Source organism: Rhipicephalus sanguineus, chromosome 1 (assembly GCF_013339695.2).
Source record: "Rhipicephalus sanguineus isolate Rsan-2018 chromosome 1, BIME_Rsan_1.4, whole genome shotgun sequence".
NCBI lineage: Eukaryota > Metazoa > Arthropoda > Arachnida > Ixodida > Ixodidae > Rhipicephalus > Rhipicephalus sanguineus.
In genome coordinates, this window is record NC_051176.1 from 33,843,951 (window position 1) to 33,858,093 (window position 14,143).

The 14,143-nt window shown below is 48.3% G+C and overlaps 1 protein-coding gene across 1 annotated transcript in view; it reads right to left on the reverse strand.

Annotated features, from left to right (window-relative positions):
• Positions 1 to 14,143, reverse strand: part of LOC125757195 (nose resistant to fluoxetine protein 6-like) — a 252,488-nt gene that overhangs the window by 93,352 nt on the left and 144,993 nt on the right. Inside the window, exons 7-8 of the mRNA XM_049412547.1 lie at positions 9,176 to 9,269; positions 7,195 to 7,287 (exon numbers count right to left, since the gene is read on the reverse strand). Coding sequence (XP_049268504.1) covers positions 7,195 to 7,287; positions 9,176 to 9,269 — 187 coding nt within the window. The remainder of the gene's footprint in view (positions 1 to 7,194; positions 7,288 to 9,175; positions 9,270 to 14,143) is intronic.

Genomic DNA, 14,143 nt, shown 5'->3' on the forward strand with positions numbered 1-14,143 from the left:
CATAGCTACAGTAACTCCTGCGAAAACAGAACAACGACAGCTTTCACAAGGGCTAGCGGCATCGCTATCAATTCTCAGTGTTGTTGGAGCAAGCCTTCATGCGTGTTTGGAGCCTTTCAGATCGAAAAATACTGCTTATAAAATAACTACGTGCTTTTAGGATAAACCACTGCAGCTACAAACGCTACGAAGGGTAAGTTTCCTGTCGTGTTGTAAAAAACTGGGTCGAGAAAAATCAGTTGTCGGTCCCTTTAACGTCATTTGTTGCTCCAGTGTTGGCTCTACTTTTATAGCAGTCTAATAAACATTACATTTGTATTTCTATGATTCAGCAAGCTATATTGCTACATGCATATTGCCAGCCCCTTGAACCATGCGTGTGTGCGCCGGACGAAGAGAAGGAAGATCTCTCTCCGCTCGGGCTCTGAGCTGAACCGGTCAGCGCTGCAACCGCTACTGGAAATATATCGCGTCAATAGTCTACGGACTACAGTCTATCGAGTCGTCATTCACGTAACATATTTGGTGGAGGTGGAACGTTCCCCGTCCTCACCGCGAAGCTTCGCGGCGGCCTCACCGTCCAGTCTCCGGCCATGGCTACCACTGACAACAACCCGTCTCCGTCTACAGCTGCGGCGCCAACCACAACGTACCTTACGGTGTCCCACCCCCGCAACCCCGATCTATTTTCCGCCCAAGCTGACCTTGACGGTGACTACTGGCTCAGCATGTATGAGCGTGTTAGCCAAACTCACCGATGGGACCCCACCATGATGCTTGCCAACGCAATCTACTTGGGAAGCACCCCGCGTGTCTGGTTCGAGACCCATGAGACCGAGCTCACCAGCTGGGACATTTTCAAGGAGCGACTACGCGACATCTTTGGGGAGCCGTCCAGTCGCCAAATGGCAGCACGAAAAGTACTTGCCACCCGTGTCCAGTCATCGACCGAGTCGTACGTCTCGTACAATCAGGACGTACTCGCGCTGTGCCGAAAAGTGGATGAGCAAATGTCCGAGGTTGACAAGGTAGGCCACGTACTCAAAGGCATCGCGGACGACGCTTTCAATTTGCTGGTCTACACAAATGTGTCGACCATCGACCTCATCATTAAGGAATGCCGCCGCTTAGAAAGGGCCAAAAGCCGCCGCGTAGTGCCTCAATTCGCTCGGATACCGAACACCGCTGTTACATCAACGTGCTCCATCTCGGCGCCACGCATTCCTTTGAGGAGAATGTGACGCGCATCGTTCGACGGGAGCTTGAAGTGGCAAGTCCAGTGCCCTTCCACACACCTCCCTTCGACCAAGCTGCTGTCCGAGCACCTTCACGGTTTCTGTTATTCAGTCCGTCGTGCTGCAAGAAATTGCCAATCTCGGTTTCCCGGTCGCCTGCTCCGTCTCTCGACACGAATACCGACCGATGCCAACGAATGCACCCCGCACTGACTCCTATTTTCCTCCAAGATCCCGCAACCCATCGGAATGGAGAACTCCCGACGACAAACCCATCTGCTTCCGCTGCCACCGGGTGGATCATGTCTCCCGTCACTGCCGCACCACCTGGATGCCGCCTTATTGGGGTCAATTCTCGTCGCTTTCTCGCCGATACGCTGCACCTCACCGGTATTCGCCCAGCCGTACGTACGCTGCCTTTGACGCACCCAACAGCCGCCCTACGGCTCGGTCGCCGTCGCCCCAACGCCATCGTTCCCCGTCGCCTCAACCACGCCGCTATTCCTCGCCGCCCAACTACGTCTCGTCCCGGACGGAAAACTAAATCGTGCAGCTCCTGGAGGTAGTGCTGCATCATTTTCGTCTGAACCAAATCCTCCGTTCACGCTCCCTACGAACACGAACTTAATTGATCTGCAAGTGGACGGTATTTCTATGACGGCGTTAATTGATAGTGGAGCTCAGGTGTCTATCATCAGTGCGCATCTCTGCCGTCGACTTAAGAAAGTACTCACACCTCCTAGAACTAAAGCCGTACGCGTCGCCGATAGCGGAAATGTTGCCGTCACGGGAATGTGTACCGCTCGAATAAGCATTGCCGGCCGCCACGTTCCCGTCTTCTTTACCGTGCTCAGCAGTTGCCCTCACGACTTCATCTTAGGGATGGACTTCCTCTCGACACATTCTGCCCTGATCCACTGTTTTGCCAGTACTCCTTGCTTGAAACTTCCTCTTCTGCCACATACTAGCCCTAAACTCCACAACAGCCTCTGTAACACAGACTTTATCCGCATGCCGCCTAAAGCCCTAACATTCGTCGAATTGGCAACGTCTTCACCGATGATTGACGGGGACTACGTCGTTGCGCCTATTGCTGATGTCCTTCTGGCGCGCAACATCACTGTACCACACTGCGTTGTCACCGTAGCCGCTACCCGGATACATCTCCCTGTTGAAAATTTCGGCTTCACGAAGCAAGTGCTACCCCAAGGCATCTCAGTCGCCACGCTCCGATCCTCATCAGATGACCACGTCACCATTTTCGCTGCCGACGTGTGCTCAGATGTTCCTTGTCACCCGTCGGATACCACATGCCTCGACATGGCATTACGTTACATGATCGTCCCGAACCTCGAACCTGAGCAATCAGCCGCTCTAAGCCGCCTTTTGGCTTCTTGCCGCGACATCGCGACATCTCGACAACTCGTCGAAGTGCCACTTCGGCCGCCGGCATATTACAGTCTTGGGCCACCTCGTCGATGATTCAGGTGTGCAGCCGGACCCAGAGAAAATTCGTGCAGTCACGAGTTTTCCTGTACCCCAATCAGCCAAAGACGTCCGAAGTTTTGTGGGACTCTGTTCCTACTTCAGAAGGTTCGTGGAAGATTTTGCAACAATCGCTCGACCACTCACTGAACTTCTGAATAAAGACGTGCCTTTTACGTGGGGTCCCGCTCAAACCGCCGCTTTTTCTCGCCTCGTCCAACGTTTGACAACGCCGCCTATATTGGCCCACTTTGATCCATCCGCTTCGACGGAGGTCCGAACCGATGCTAGTGGTTACGGGATCGGAGCCGTCCTAGCCCAACGACAACAGGGACGCAACCGCGTTACCGCCTACGCCAGCCGCCTCCTTACAGCTGCCGAGAGCAACTATTCCATTACAGAGCGTGGATGCCTTGCTCTTGTCTGGGCAGCCTTGAAGTTCCGCTCATATTTATATGGCACGCATTTCTCAGTAATAACGGACCATCATGCGCTCTGTTGGCTTTCGTCTCTAAAACATCCTACAGGCCGGCTTGGTCGCTGGGCTCTGCGACTCCAAGAATATACCTACACAGTGACGTACAAGTCGGGCCGCCTACACCAGGACGCAGACTGCCTGTCTCGCTGCCCGGTCGATGAATCGAGCACCATCTCTGACACCGACGATTGCGTCTTTTCAGTTTCCTTACTGACAAGTATCGGCGAAGAACAACGACGTGATGCGTCCTTGCGTACTATCATCGAACGCCTAGAATCATCGTCTACCGACCGGTCCCATAGCTCGTTCGTCCTAAGGTCCCTGTATTTATAGATAGAGGGACTTTAGTTCGTCCTCCAAGATGGTGCCCTCTACCGCCACAATTTTCACCCAGATAGACCAGCCCTGCTGCTTGTTATTCCGAAACACCTGCGCTCGGCTGTCCTTCACGAACTTCATGACCTTCCAACGGCTGGTCACCTTGGTGTATCGCGCACTTACGACCAGATCTGCCGACGCTTCTTTTGGCCAGGGCTTGCACGCTCCGTCAGAAGATACTTCGCGGCGTGTGAGAAATGTCAGCGCCGCAAAACACCATCGACGCTTCCCGCCAGGTGCCTTCAACCCCTTGACATTTCGTCAGAACCGTTCTTTCGCGTTGGCTTAGACCTACTTGGCCCGTTTCCCCTGTCTTCCTCTGGCAACAGGTGGATAGCTGTGGCCACAGACTACGCCACGCGCTACGCCATCACACGAGCTCTTCCAACAAGCTGCGCCGCAGATGTCGCCGACTTCCTCCTACACAACGTGATTTTGCAACGTGGAGCTCAACGCCAGCTGCTTACGGACCGTGGCCGCACATTTCTGTCGAAGGTCATAGCCGACATTCTGCAGTCATGTGAAACGAGGTGCAAGCACACTACGTCCTACCATCCGCAGACAAATGGCCTAACGGAGCGTCTCAATCGAACACTTACAGACATGCTTGCGAAGTATGTTTCCTCCGACCACTCTGACTGGAACCTTGCTTTGCCGTACGTGACATTTGCGTACAATTCTTCGCGCCAAGGCACTGCCGGTTACAATATTCAAGCGTTGCTCAAGCGTTGCTCGACTACGGAGGAATACATTAACGAAAATTACTTATGATATTCCGATGACCGCACCGTAAAGTGCACTCTGTTTCGATAATACTGGCGTCTGCGCTCTAACGTAAGTGCTGAAGTTACGTCAGACCATAAGTTACCCTGTAAACGCCAGTGTAGCTGACGTGCATGGTAAGCTCACGATTTGCACACAACTACTACACACACGTCGAGCCACCTCGTAACAGGTGGCTCAAAGCCAAAAAATGCAGCATCGACAACTACTCGCTGACTGCTTCGCATGAAACCGATTCCCACAAGGCGTGGGATCTGCGAATTTTTCTGCAAAAGACACGAATGTTAATGCGCTGCTACATGAGTGAGTGAACCGTTTTAAAAAAATGAAAAATGCTCTAGCTTACTTAAGAATTTCCTTAGAGGGGCGTAACACAATTGCTGGACATTTGCTTCACGTTTCAGGAAAAGCTTGCGTGCTGGCAGCACTCTCATAGATTTTCGGAACCGCTGATGAACGTTTCCTCCAACCATCGTGAAATTGTGATTGTCATGTCGCGACTTAAAGGGATCATGAACCAGTTGTCGAAGTAATCGTGGAATGACCTCATTATAGTAGTTCATTGCCTCACGAATTCATTGCCGCAAAAATTTCTCGACTCCGTCTAGAGGGAGCGGAGTTGCAGGTTTTTGTCGAGCGCCATTTTGTCTCTTCTCTCGTCCTGACGATCGTGCTGGAAGCGAAGCAGGGAAGGACGGCCCAGCAGAAAGAAGCCACGCCAGCCCTCGTCATGACCTTGAGCGTGCCTGATGAAATGCGATCGCTCTCTTTCGTTCTGACTGCTGCGCGCGAGTGCGGCTCGCTGTGTAATCTTAGCAGGCTATGGAGCGCTGCACCGGCACGTTGCGGCACCCCGTGGTAAGCATATCTGATTCAAATGCCACTGTTTAAGTCGGCGATTGGCCAGTAGCCTGCTATCTGCTGTTCGATGTCAAACAGCAGGCGCCGGCCGGCAGTTCCGCAGAGTGAGCACCGGCCTCGGTACGAAAAGAGGGCGCCTGAGAAAATGGCGACTCCATCTGTAAACTTTTTCCACGCACAATTGGAAGATTTGGCTGAGACGTTCACAGCAGTATCTGCTATCCGCAGGATGTGGTTTCACACTAAGCCCGCTGGGCCACCACCCAGCGAGCTTAGTGTCTCCCTCCCTGCTTCGCTTCCAGCACGCTCGTCAGGACGAGAGAAGAGACACAAGAGGTTTAAATTCTTCCTCAGCAAATCGCTTGTGGACAAAACTAGCGCAAGTTTTAATGCACAAAATGACAAGTTTGGCGAGTTGGTGGATATTCATTTTTTGAAGGACAACAGCGCTCAAAAAAACGAAGACAAGAAAGACGGAGAATACGCACAGCGCTGCGCTCACAAGTTAAACTTTAATGGAAGGAACCATGAACTTATACACACAAACCGCCCCTAAGTGCACCGCTTTGCGTCTTTCCTTTCTTTCTTCGCTTTTTCGTGCACTGCTTTCATTCACTTTAATGCACAGCTTACGCGTCTATTGGACTAAGATATTCTCACGTTGCAGTATCCTGGAACGCTTAAAAATGTCATTTATTTCGTCAAGTTCGAACGTGGCTGCAGAACGCAATAATAAGGAAACAGTTGCAGCTTTTCATTAGATTCGTTGTTTATCACACAGACTAAAGGAAGTTGGGCTCGACTGCTGACCCGAAGGTCGCCGGATCGAATCCTTGCCGCGGCGGCTGCATTTTCGATGGAGGCGAAAATGTTTGAGGCCCGTGTACTTAGATTTAGGTGCACGTTGAAGAACCCCAGGAGGTCGAAATTTCCGGAACCCTCCACTGCGGCGTCTCTCATAATCATGTCGTGGTTTTGGGACGTTAAACCCCAGATTTTGGTTTGGTTTGGTTTGCTTTATTCAAGGCAAAATTGAACAAGACTGCCTTGAGGGACACGAGTAAAGGCTAAGTAAATGCCTGACTTGGTCGTGCCACCCTGGCAGCAAAGCAGAAGCATACCGTAAGTACAGTACGCAGAAAATTACGTGTTATCTTACACGGGTACCGTAGCCGAACAGAATTACCAGAAGTATGACTAAAAGCATAGAAATATAAACAGAGTTCTTATTTGATTGGTGGCAAACACAAACAAATGCATGTTTTCTATCAAATAAATTAACAAGAGACTTCTTGACTAGATATTATTATGATTAAAGAAAGTTGGAAGTATAAATCACATTAACGTTGTATCTACGGCTGCCAATAAGCTAGGTATGATATGCGCCGGCGCGCAGACAAAGAATGAGTAGGTAAAAGACAATAGGCTGAAAGGCAGTTGTTTCGGAAAACACATCAACAAATATACAGACTGTTTTGCTGGTGTGGCATATAAAGTTCCTTTCAGATGTGCCCGCTTCTACGTATGGCAGACAGGCCGTTGTGCTAATCAGAGGTTAATGAAGCCTAAAAGTTCGTTAACAAGAGTAGCGTCATCTAGTGTTTCTTTGCAATGTCAAAATCTTGAGTGCACTCCAGAATTCGATAAAAACGAGATTTTATACTGGCGAATTATGGAACGCGTGTGATGATGGAAGCTTGGCGTGTGAATAGTAATGGAGGCGCTTGCGTTGGCTAGCACTTGATTAACTTGCATAAAGAATAAATGAAATGTCTATAGAATTAGCACTCACGTAGACCCACACGTGCACATGATTAACAGATGGCCCTACCATAGCTGAGCATGCGATTAGAGCATTGCCTATTTGTTGTTACGCAGTGTATAGAGTTATCTAAAATAGAAAACAGACCCTTTATGCGTGTTTTCTCGAGCAACCAACGTGCTTAGATAGAAATGAAAATAATAGATACTTACCTCCAATATCGTTGAATCAAACTTTTCATATAAAAGCGGTATAAAGAAATCTTCGCTGGAATCTTCCTTTGGTTATATACTATCAGAAACCCACTGTAAAATAGAGGTATACAAATAAAACCCTTTTATGCACCACAATATTCATGATCTATATTTTCACAAAAAACACCTGCAACTATTGAAATGCGGCACATGCACACCAAATGTTAAACATTCATATCAAAATGCGTAAACAATTTCATCTACACGCTCGAAGGTAAGTCTTGCCACTTTTCTTGTGGTCAAGGAATACGGTAGTCGGTATTCCTTGACCAGAAGATAAGCGTATTCAGGCGATTAACTGGGCCGGAACGGTCGTGGCCACCACCCTTCTAACCGCCGGCAAACGATCTCTTGGTGCCGTGAATAAAGTTGTTTCCCTATCTTCTGGTCAAGGAGCTAGTTTCACAGAGGGACAAAAGCGGACACCAGAAGGCGGTCGACGCGTTTGGAAGGGCGCTCGCGTGCGTGTTTCCCGTGGAAGAAACAACGAATGTCTCAAATTTTCATCGCTGTGTTTGCGAACTGAACATTTCAGCGATGAGCGTTGATCATCTAATATACCATGCGAGTTTATCAGCTCATGTAATTGATCGTTAACAATGGTTCGTCTAAGGCCTCCGGTTAAGCGATGCAATTTTGCTTGTGCTCATACCTACACGTACGTTTCGTGACCCCGGTGTATTGTTTAATGTCCAGCATTACACCATGAATGAGTCTAGTTGACTCATTCATAGGGATGAAATGCGAAGAACACTCGTGTGCTTACATTAGGTGCACGTTAAAGAACCCCATGAGGTAAAAATTAAACCGCAGTCCCCCAATACGGTGTGCACTCGTACCATAGTTTTCGCACGTAAAGCCTCGGCAATTATATTATTATTGTTAATTCGATGGAAACGAGAACGCTGTCGCGGGATAGCCGTTTTCCAGCTATCGCGTGTAAGACTTTTTCGCATAAAACCGAATAAGACGTTTTCGCCGATGCCCTAGAGACGTACTCGCACACAGTAAGTGCTAGACATTGGTGCTATGTCAATTTAGCGTGGAAGCTTGGGCATGCTGGTAATCCAATACTTCACCAACAAAGCTCGAAATAAACAGGAACAAGAATGACCGGCGTAGAAAGACCAGCGCTGTGTGTACTACATCGGTCATTGTTGTCCCTGTTTTGCTATGGAAATTAAAAAAAAAGCATCGATGTCACCACACAGAGAGACATGTCGAGATCAAAGAAATGCAAGCACGCTGCTTTTCTAGCGTCTGGAACGCGTCGCCTTCCACACAACTGCCTGGAAACTGCGAGCGCTTTGCGAAGCTCTCCCGTCGCATTATGCGGGAGTTTTATGACCACTAGAAAGGTATTAGGAAACCCTAGTCTTAGTCTGATGTTCGTGGTAACCCCAACATGCCAGATGTCATTGGCTGAATGGCAGCTAGCTTTTTCTTTATTTTGGGTATAAGCGAATTTGCTACAAAAACGAACGTTCATAGGCAAATGGAGGCTTTGGTTGACAAGATGCCGCTGCACAAACAGTCCGCCACTCTGAAATAATTTTCCTATTACGTTTGCATTCAAGTGGCATATTTCGTCCATTTTCTTCTAGCGGTCTTTTGTGAAAGCTTTTTTTCCACACGGTGCAGGTTCCCGCCACTTCGCCCTAATGCATGCTGCTGCCTGTCTTTGAGCAAAGAAATGGAGCTTTTATTTAATCTAGGCCGTAGCTTGAAGTAAATTGAACATATTTTGTGATGTGTAAGTGGAATACAGACATAAATGAGTGATGTGGGCATCATTTATGCACTGAACGCTTCCCAAAATATTGTCTTGCGGTCTGTAGTGTTTCATTGTGAGGAAAATAACGCTTCGCATATGTGGCACTATGTTCGCGTAAAACCTGCAGTAACACTTATACAATAAAAGTTGCAATTCTTGACGTACCTGATGAAGAAAAACATGTCAACGCAAAGCCAAGCGTTGTTAACAAACTGGAACGGAATGTAAACGGCATTTTTTTGTAGCTCCCTGAGAGCGCCTGTAAAAAAAGAAAAGAATCTTATTGACTACACGGTCGTCGCGATGTGTTGAGAACTCAAACGTATAGGCCTGCATTTCTAAGCAGGAAAGCACCTGAGTTGAAGAACAAGAAGCGCAAAAAATTAGTTGAACAGGATGTGTTTTCTTTTGATAGGAATGAGCCAAGCAGTCAACACGTTGTCAATGTCTGGTATCCGTTAACGCTGCTATCGTGAGAAAAGTTTTTCACGGGGACAATCACTAAATAAAAATTATGCTACCCTGAAGAACTCCAAACAACCCCTAACCATGCATCATTGCAAATTTTGATTATTCACGATAATTTCCAGGACGTCATATCTGGAAGTTTTTCAAGTGTGCATTTTTAGGGGATACGGCTTGGATTTCAAAAAAAAAGTGAAATCTCGCATTGACACGCTGCCAGAGCGTGAGTTTCAATGCTCCATGAGCCTCGAAGCATACATAAGCGAGCGACTATTATTCTTGGCGTTCCCCCATTCTGAGCCAAAAGCGACGTCAAGTGTATGACCAGGCTTGCATTGAATCTTGTCGTCCTATTTTGCATGCCTGAAGCTAGGGAGGGTTAAATAACCCAGGAAAGTACACTACGTCCCGCAACCAGCTTTGGCAACAGAAGTGAAGCTCTTCCTCGCTTCATCTGCCCAACACGTGACCTCTAGGAGACGGCACATTCGACGCGAATGTCTGCGCTGCCGTAACTTTACCTGCCTTCCGCGCACGCTCTGGGAGTGGCGAAAGCGTATCGGGCTGTTTTCGTGGTTTGAAATATGTTTGGTTATGCTTATTGGAACTCTACACCTTGCTCGCCGGTATTACGCACTTTCAGGTCAAGTGATCCAGTGAAGTAGACGTAGATTAGTGACTTGCTCGCAGCCACAGCCGCTGCTGCCAAAAGTCAATTAGGTATAAAACATCTAATTAGATGTAAAACATGTCGACTTCAAGGTAATAAAAAACGAGTTGGCTTCGCAACTCAATGCTTGCCTAACATCTATCTCTCTCCCGAAATTGCGGTAACGAGCTCCTGCAGGTTTCAGGTGCTTTAAAAAGCCGAGCGGCCTCCACTCCTTGCCATCGTGCTGCTGCAGTACTGCACGGACTGCTGTGGTCCAAAAGTTCACTGTAAGGCCAGGATACGCAACGCTAATTTCTCCGCACGTGAAAGCGGTCCTGCTGGCTGCAGATGAAGATAACGAAGAACACATGTGAAGGGTTTCATGCTGGAGGCATGGACGGCACTGCAGCAACGGCGGCCTCTTGCGGCGTCAAGAGCAGTCCCGCTGTACTTGACGGGTATAGGGAACCCAAGCTCAAGTTTGCGGCGCGACGACAGCGCCGCGCCAGCCGCGCTGCGGCTCTGTCGGAAAGCTCTGAACCTTAGGCGCGGCCGACTCAGCCCCTTTCACGGTAGGGGTAGCGCACGTGTGCACGCGTTTTTCTCACGGTGCGGGTAACTGGGGGGCCGTCAGCTGGGTACGTTGAACCTAGAGGCTTGCTGTGCGAAGCTGCGCATTTCCGCGATGGCAGAAGCGACCCCGCGGAAGCGCAAGCGTGGTACGAAGTATGGGGGTTTAGTGGCCAGCCACAACAGTGCAGACAACACCAAGGCACTTGATTCACGTGTTAAACTGTATCGGTTCCCGGGCGTGTCGCACGAGAAATAAAGGCGGCAAGCGTGGATAGCTGACAGCGCTGTCTCGCCTTCTATTTTGGCTGTCTGAGTTCATGGCTTTCGTTCGTTCCCACTACCTGAATCGGTAAGTAACGCGGCGCATGCACGCAGCGACTACAGTAATGATTTCTCGCTGTCTTCTCGCATTGTTAAAGTCCAGTTACGGTTGAAGGTGAAGCAACTTTGTGTTTTGATTCCCCGTGCTCGTGAGACCTACCCGTCGTCTTTGAACGTTAACATTCGCGTTATACCGTTAGCGTTGCGTGGTTGGTTGAATTCAACTGAACTCGGCACATTGTCAGAAGTTCGGCGCCTGCATTTCACGCGTCGGGAAGGCTGCTTTATCACGCCGGAACGGACGTCTGTGCATTTTCAGCAAGCTTTGACATCGTTCTGCAGGTTTGCTTTGTTTTTGTCACTTTATTAGGGTGATATATATTTAAGCCGCTAAATATCACTGGCACTTAATACATGCTTTGCAATTGCAACCTTGAAGTAACCACCTTCTGATTTTGTGCGATTTTCTAGCCGCGTTCACGCAACAGGACTTATAGGCGTGTCAAGTCGATATCATAAAAAGAGACTGCAAGCATGACGCGAGAGCCGAAAGAACAAGGCGAGCAGTTCATCTTGCTTCACAGTGGTTAAAGCTCAGCTAGCTGCCTCGCGTCTTAATCGGCGGGTGATTCTCCAGCAGCACGGAGGACTTGACTCTAACCTTCTCAGAAAACAGTGCCATGGCCGTATAATTTCTTTTTTTCGCACGCCGCAAACGTTTGTTCACGAAAGTACACGGCTGCTACTGTGAGCATGCCATATCAAAACAACCATCATATGATTCGTAGTCCACGCCGCAGAACATCGATAGCGTGTACGGCTTCATTTCGGAGTGCATGTGGACCATTATTCATCTTTAACATGACAGAATGAGACTTACCTCGAGGTATACGTCCTACACGGTGTAATCACGACTTGGGAAATGCATCTCGCTTTGAGTCGGGCGTCGTTGTCGTCGATCGTGTGCTCTTCACCGTTAACGTGATTGACGAGCCTTTCTCATTTTATCAAGTTCGCTTTTCGGAAGTGCCAGCCAAGCTTGAAAATCCTTTTGAAGCCGCACTACAAGTGGTACATTGTGAGGCGCCGCAAGAGCGCCGCGAGAGCTCTGCACGTGCACAGAAGCGAGCAGCAACGCGGTGGAGAGAAGGGAAAACGCGCGCTGCTTACATCCCAGTTTCTCTTTTTCTGCCAGAGATGGCGCTGCCTGTCAAGAGCAGCAGCGCCGCTAAGCGTTCCTTGGGAAGCCTATAATAAAGAGCTGAGACACGGCCGCGACAAGCGAAACTGTAATATGAGACAGTATAAAATCTAAGCCTAGCCAGCGCGAACAGCAACAACGTTCAGCACGAGCCGTTCATGCGTAGCGCTGACGATACGACTGTGTAGCTCTTCAGGGTGCACTTCATCACATTTTCCCCCTCGCTGAAGACGAAGCCCATTAGGCGATCTAAGGTGTCGTAAGAACAGGGGGTTCGTGGTATGGTTTGAGGCGATCCAGGTCAACAGCTCGCGGCCTCGGCGACGCAGTTCCGTAGTGGGAGTGAGGGGTTCGATGAGGTAGTTAACGGGAGAAGTTTGCTCTAGCACGCAATAGGGTCCATGGTACCTGCTGACAAACTTAGAGGAGTTACCTGGCGCAGAAGTGGGAGGCAACCAGAGCCAAACAAGTGAGTTGGGCGAAAAGTGGTTGTGGGGCCGTGCGTCGTCGTGTCGAAATTTCTGTAGCCCCTGTTCTTGAGTTGTAAGGGAGCGGGCTAGTTGCCGACATTCTTCTGCATATCGAGCAGCTTCGGAAACTGGTGTGCCCTCTGATGAGTCGGGTCGAGGGAAGAATGGCGTCGATCGGAGACGAGGGTGTCGGCCATAGAGAAAGAAGAAGGAAGAAAAGCCGGTCGTCGCCTGGGTTGCCGCATTGTAGGCGTACGTTACGTAGGGAAGAATAAGTTCCCAGTTGGTGTGGTTAGAGGCGACATACATAGAAAGCATATCGCCAAGATTTCGGTTGAAGCGCTCGGTCAAGCCGTTTGTTTGCGGATTTTCAAATTTCAAATTTCAAATTCTTTATTTTTTTCCAAATACATTTGGAATGGGTTCCAGGGCTAAAAGCTGCGGTCTGCAGCTTGACAGAGGCCCGGAAACCAAAAAACACAAGGCAGGGCTTGACATCGAGGCACACGTGGCGCCCGTCCTTGGTGCACATACTAAATCTTGAACAGAAAACATGTCAGTAGCTAACATCGTTAAGTAATATGGCATCAGCATAGTTAACAGCGAAATGTGTGAATAGCCAACAAAACGTTGAACAGCATTGTTTTTAAATAGAAAACAGCAACGTTACAGTAATAAATATAGGACTAAAGGTGACACTGAAATGTAGCTTAATTATACAAAAGAAGAAAAAAAAACATATTGAAAAAGGGAAAAATACCCACAGTTTGCATCTATATAAACACATGCGCATGCATACATATGCACATATACGCATCTGTACAAATTTAGATACACATGTACGATACATAGGGAAAAAATATTCACTGCATGAAACACAACAACATGAAGCACAAATGAAGACTGAGCGAGTTAGCTACAAAATTTATGCCGAACATAATGTATATATTTCATTAGAAATTGTTTTTGCTTGTTGCTTAATGATGAAGTACTCATATTGATGATTTTAAAATTATTTGACGTAGTGAAGTTAACGTGGGTTTCCTTATATCTTTGTATCGATTAAGAATTGATGGCAGGTTGTGTTTTAAGGACTGCAGTTTATAAAAGGTACGGAAACGTGGTATTAACCATAAGTCAGTGGAGCGTGTGCGAGGATTGCTGTACTGCTGAAGCGATGCAATTGAGGTGATAAAATGCTTGATAGCGGGCGAAGACACATAAAATGAACGCATAATACGAAATGCATACATCTGATTTATTTTCATGATGTTGTACGACTCGAAATAACGTTCTGTGGAAGACAAGTAATCAATATTGGCGATGTTGCGAACAGCTTTTTTTTGTAATATGTGAATTCTCGCAATGTTTCGTTGTGTTGTGGTCAGCCATACCAAACTGCAATAATTAATATGCGATGCGAAGAGTGCATGATAAATTTGTATTTTCAC